At 46.5% G+C, this 5812-nt stretch overlaps 1 protein-coding gene across 2 annotated transcripts; it reads right to left on the bottom strand.

Annotated features, from left to right (window-relative positions):
- Positions 1-3678: 3678 nt before the first annotated feature.
- On the bottom strand, positions 3679-5286 carry LOC115746089 (mitogen-activated protein kinase kinase kinase 18). Of its 2 annotated transcripts, none has more exons than XM_048280048.1 (2): positions 4249-5286; positions 3679-4209 (listed from the first exon to the last, which is right to left on the bottom strand). In XM_048280048.1, the coding sequence occupies exons 1-2, from the start codon at positions 5136-5138 to the stop codon at positions 3684-3686; spliced, it is 1416 nt and encodes a 471-aa protein (XP_048136005.1). In that variant the 5' UTR covers positions 5139-5286; the 3' UTR covers positions 3679-3683. The 2 variants fall into 2 exon arrangements, with proteins under 2 accessions (XP_048136005.1, XP_048136004.1); XM_048280047.1 differs by having other exon boundaries at positions 3679-4220; positions 4260-5286.
- Positions 5287-5812: the final 526 nt, after the last annotated feature.

The following is a 5812-nucleotide window of genomic DNA, read 5'->3' as shown; positions in this document are numbered from 1 at the left end:
GTAGATGATACCTTTTCGTGTAGATGTTTATGTTATCAGGTGCACTTGTTATGTTTTGTATGAATGCGCATTACAAGTTAGGTTAGACGGAACCTTTATTGGCCATACCTTTAGGCGCGTGTCTGTTGGTTGAATGTTAAATTTTATGGCCTCCTTTGTTGTTTATCAGTCTTCCGCTTGCGCCTCGTACTATATATTTAATAATAGATTAAAAGAGCACGCTAATATGTTGCGCCCTGGAACGCTACAACGAATGAATGTGGGGAAGCTAAAATTGAATGTGCAACTTCGATGCAAGTGCACAACTTCCTACACCAAAGTGATATTTTATCTCCACTATGTCGCTTTTCAGATTGCTGCTAATTCACCATTAGGATACAACCAACCAAAGAGAAGCAAACACTTGAAATTTCCTCGTGATTTTTTCTATGCTTCCCCATTGCTGCCCAAGAAGATACAAGGCAAAGGTCGCTCGTCGACCTTTTCATCTATGTAATTACGTAGATACGATAACGACATGATCCAAAAACCCAAAGCATGGAATACTCGAACGGCTTGCAATATCATACTTCATATGGACTCTTCGTTTGTAGCGAGTTAGAAGGGAAGCGGTTAATAGAAACAACATTTGAATCAAAAGATCGTGTAGGCTATGTTACTAGAAAATTCACCGTCTTCATCTGATTGGAAAATCTTGATTGTCCACACAAATTGATCTACCACTAGTAATTGAAATGACATACATATTTCACAAAAAAGAAAAAGAAAAAGAAAAATTCCTCTCCTTTTTTTTTTATCCAACAAATTTCCTCTCCGTTGTGAATATAATCGACAATATCATTAAAAATATTCAATAAGCACCTCGCGGACCGAAACTATTGTATCGAAGTAATTGAAAAAATTACCAAAAAATCCCAAACATATTGCAATTGTATCAATTCAGTTTTAATTCTTTTTTCTTTGTCAATTCATTCCTAAACTTTTTACATTTGTGCCAATTCAATCCATTTGGCCGGTTGACGATTACGTAGATAATTTTTAGTAATATTTTTATTACTTTTTTTTTTATGTCTTCTTTTCTTTTCTTTCCCCCGTGGCCGGTGAGGGTTTCTAGAGCTCACCGGCCGTGGGTGAAGGCGCCCATGGCCTTGCCAACCGCCGACGAGGCTATCACGGTCATTGGTGAGGGCAAGCGACTCTTGCCGGCCACCGGGGGGAAGAAAAGAAAAGAAGACAGAAAGAAAAGAAAAAAGAAAATAAATAAGTAAAAATATATTAAAATATTATTAAAAATTATCCACGTCGGCGTCGGCCAACTAAATGGATTGAATTGGCACAAATGCAAAAAGATTTAGGATTGAATTGGCACAACCGCAATAGGCTCATGACTTTATTGAAAATTTTCTCGGAAGCAATGGGGGCTAGTCCCATAATCACAATATTTCTTGTCCAAAACATAGGAACATCGAAAATCTGAAGAACGAAATGACATGTTAACACTTTTACTAATTTGACAGCAAGTCCAAGGTCTACTAGTTGGTTCATTGACGGAAATAAGATTATTGCTTTCGAATTGCAAGAGTGCTCAATGTATTTCCTATAAGGCCAGAACCAATGCGAGCAATTGGAACATCATTACTCTGTTAGAGCCATGATAAGGTACCACGAGCATTTGTGCATATGATGCAAGGGGTGGTCGAAGCATGGTGGTCTTGAAAGACAAGTAGTTGCGCCGACGCCTTCCAGCAACATGAAAACTTCATTTGCATTCAAAACAGATTGAGACCAATAACGTTTAATTGATCGCAGATGGTCTTGAATTCTCTAAGTTAGAGTAGCTAAGGGTTTAGTCCCTTTTGCAATATGTTGCAATTGAGCAAGGAGGTCGAATTCCCCGAGGCGATTACAGCTTTAAGTATAGGGTTCTAAGAGCCTGCCGTTCCTTTGACGATGTTTTAAGCGACACCACAAGTCCGAGAACTTCTTTCGAGAGGGTACCGACGACCCAAGAGCTTCTTTAGCTCGAGACTGAATGTGTGGATCAATAGCGTGGAGTACTAATGCCAATCTTTTGAGTCCAGCTAGTCTGCACTTGCGCATGGACAAATACAGATCGCATCAAGAACTACCTTCCTCGTTTTCAGCAATCAATAAGGAATTGAAGAGATCGATGATCGCTCTCTGAGGCATCTTCGGAACAGGCTGGAAAGATTGGTGATATATCCCGCGTGGAGCCAAATCCAACATTGCTCTGTCTCTTATCTGATAGCATACTAAGCCTGGTTCATGCTGTGAGTTTGTAAAATGATGTCTCTTATCTGAGTTCAGGCTGGAAAGATCGGTGAAAACCACCAGCCGAAGGCATCATTTGCCCCATTCCAAAACCAATCTAGTCAGTACGAACTTTAAAGTGTCCAATCACTAGCATATGCATAAAAGAGAATCCGAAAAAGGGAAAATTAAAGCAAGGAAAAGAGGAATCGTGTTGGATGTGCATAGAAGATTCTTGACAGCTCTGTTCATCAGGCTGTTTAGCTGTAGCTGAATGTGGGATCAAGAATCGACAAGAGACATTGACGCTGCTCGTGGGGTGTTGGCAAAATCTGGGATTAACTGGAGCACGCATAGCATTTGGCGACAAAGATCGTGCAGGACGAGCTCGGGAGAGAAAGCTTAAGCCAGCTGCCTTAAGACAATAAACAAATGCAAGGAGAACGAGGTAGATTAGTTGTCAAAATGGTGTGTTAACAGGTTGCCGGTTGAGGCCAAATCCGAGGTTAAAGAGGAACTGTAGTTGGATTTAACTTACTAAGCGGCTATATATTCTATGGGGTGCGACAGGCCATATGGCAAAAATGATGTTAGCAAAATCAGATTAGAGCGAAAAAGAAGCGACATGTGAAAAACAGAGAGACCCAGCTGTGGAGATGTCATTGGTGAATTATCTTGTTGTAATGAAGCGCGAATCATGCGCGATAGGTTTGGTATTTTCGGTCACGGGACGCGTATGATAGGCATGAGGAGGGGAGTCTCCCCAATAAGACTGAGACACGGGGGACCCCAACGGCGTCAGACCGCTTTCAATGTCCATCCAATCCAACCACAGAAGTCCCAGGTCATCCTCCCTACGCTCCACCTGTTCACCTGGGATTGGTCTTTACCATGTTCTTTTACCGCTTGGGCACGCTTTCTCTCCACGGGCAAAACAACAAACAGGTGGTGTACCTGGCAAATCCAAAAAACATAACAGGAACAGCTCCAAGCTGAGCTGAAGCATCCAGAAAATTAAACACCAACTAACTAGAGTCTGTCTGAGTCAATTACAATCCTCGTATGTGTCCCGCTCATGAATTACGATGAGCCCCCAAAAGCTAAATATCTAATCGCGGCTGGTCGCTAAAGTGCCAACGACCGCGATAGCAGTCAATCTTATCTTCCCCCCCAAAACCAAAGTCCCTCATCCGTTTTGCCCATCCCTTTCTAAATTTGCTCTTTTTATGACCGGCGACTCCCATTTGGACATCAACTTCGCCTTGGGTATGAACGCCTTGCCGAAAAACGTTGCATCGCTTGAATTTTGACACTTGCTCGCGACTGCTCATGTTAAAGAGGGCGTTCCCAAATAGCTTCGCATACACGCGTCTATAAAAAAGGAACGCCTCAAAAGGACGGGGGCACGTGGCTCATGCTGATCGATCGTGAACGCACCAGTTTTCAGTCGAAGAAGAAAAGCGAGAGAATGTGAAATAACAGAAAAGCAAAAGTATATTCCGCGACAAGATTCTCAACAAACAATGGCAATAATAATGTAATAACAACGCCACCGCACCACGCGAGCTGTAAAAGCCCATTCCCTTTTCCCCTACAGCTAAGTAACCGCCGCCGCCCTCCTCTTCCGACCCATCCCCACTCGACGACGAGCTATTGCACTGGGCCTCCGTCGCTAAAAGCATGCCGCTAAAATTTGAATATTCCACAATTCCGCTCCCATTCCCCAATTCTACCCCCGACGTTTCGCGATATTGCGAGCTTGTCCCCGCCTCTTCCTCCGCCTCACGCTCGCATTCTCGATTCCTCCTCACCACCGTCCAACCCTCCGATTCCCAATTCGCCCCTCTTCTCGAGCTCAGTTTACCAATCCTAGCCCTGGCATCGGCCACGTCCTCGTCGGAGATGGAATTTGAATTCACGCCCACCTCGTCCCCACCATCTTCCTCTTCCGCCGCCGCCTCCTCCTCCTCCTCCTCCTCCTCCTCCTCGTCTTCTTCGATTTCCGAGCTGACCCAGTCGAGCACGCCCCGCGGGGACGAGTCCGCCATCGCGTCCTTCTGCAAGAATGGATGCTGCAGCAGCCGATCGCAGCTCCACCGCGCCTCCGGGTCCCTCCTCAGGCACTTGTCAAGGAAGTCGCGGCCCTGCTTCGACAGCTGGGCCGGGTACTCAGGTATCTCGCTCGAGTACCCTATCCGACTTAGCGTGTCGACAACGCCGTGATCCTCCCACGGGGGCCGGCCCGTGACCATCTCCACGACGGCGCAACCCAAAGACCAGACGTCGCTGGTGGGGCCCTGGCACTCGCCGCGGATCACCTCTGGCGCCATCCACAGGGGACTCCCGCGTGGTGCGATGCTATCCCCTGATTCGCCAATTCTGATTGCCGAGCCGAAATCGGCGAGCTTCGCCGATCTTGGATCCTGACCCACCAGAATATTCGTCCCCTTGACGTCGCAGTGCACAATGCCTCGGGAGTGCAGTTGCTGCAGAGCAGAGACGACGCACCGGGCTTGCGACCTGACGACGGCCTCGTCCACGTCGGAGAACTTGCCTCCACGGCGGGCTGCCAAGTCAGCGGCGGTGCCGCCGGGCACGTACTCCATGTGCAGGTTCCGGCACGTCATCTTCGCGGGACCGTCGCTGGAGGTGACGTCGTCGCGGAGGTACGCGACCACGTGAGGCGACGGGGGGAGCGAGCGGAGGATCCGAATCTCGTTCTCCAAGGACTCGATTTGATGGGGAAGGCACGAAGCGGTGTCGACGGACTTGACAGCAAAAACCTCACCGGTTCGCTTGTGGAAGCCGAGGCAGACCGTACCGAAAGATCCTCTGCCGATGCAGCGGCCTCTGACCCACGAAGCCATGGAAGAGAAAGAGCTCCGCGAATTCTAAATTTGTCTGAATTGTGGACGGGATGTCTCTGTGAAGTAGAGCAGAAGAGAGATCGCAAGAAGAAGAAGGAGAAGGAGAAGGAGAAGGTGATGCGAATTGGGTGAGGAGCGCGTGTGCTCTTTTCTTTGGGGGCGGGGGGGGGTCACTTTTGAGGGGGTCCAATTCCGAAAACGAGAATATATATGGGCGGGCGGGCGGGCGGGCGCGTGAAAGAAAGAGAACACGGAACATGGAATGGAACGTGGATGTTCTGTTTTTTTTTTTTTTTTACTTATCCTTTCCGGAGTCTTACGTGGAATTAAATGAAATTTCAAATAAAATCGGACATCACTTTTTCTTTTGTTTTTTTTTTGGGTCGGACGAATCGGACATTACTTAACGAAGGAGTAACTCGGAAGTTAAAAGAGAGAAGGGTCTTGGGGGGCTATTTTATGATCCTTCCTTTTATCCTTATCCACCGCTTTCTCACTCCATTTCTTATATTATTACTATTATTATTAATTTGTTTTTTTTTTTTGGGGGTTCTCATTTGGCAAAAGAAGTAGGGGAGAAATGTTTTATTACTGTTCTTTTCTTTTCTTTTTCTTTTCCGGGGTTCCTTGGCTGTGAAATTCCGAGTCACACCCGTAATAAAAACACGTGAAAC

Source organism: Rhodamnia argentea, chromosome 6 (genome assembly GCF_020921035.1).
Source record: "Rhodamnia argentea isolate NSW1041297 chromosome 6, ASM2092103v1, whole genome shotgun sequence".
Lineage (NCBI taxonomy): Eukaryota > Viridiplantae > Streptophyta > Magnoliopsida > Myrtales > Myrtaceae > Rhodamnia > Rhodamnia argentea.
Note: the sequence above shows the minus strand (reverse complement) of the source record. Positions and strands in the feature narration are given on the sequence as shown.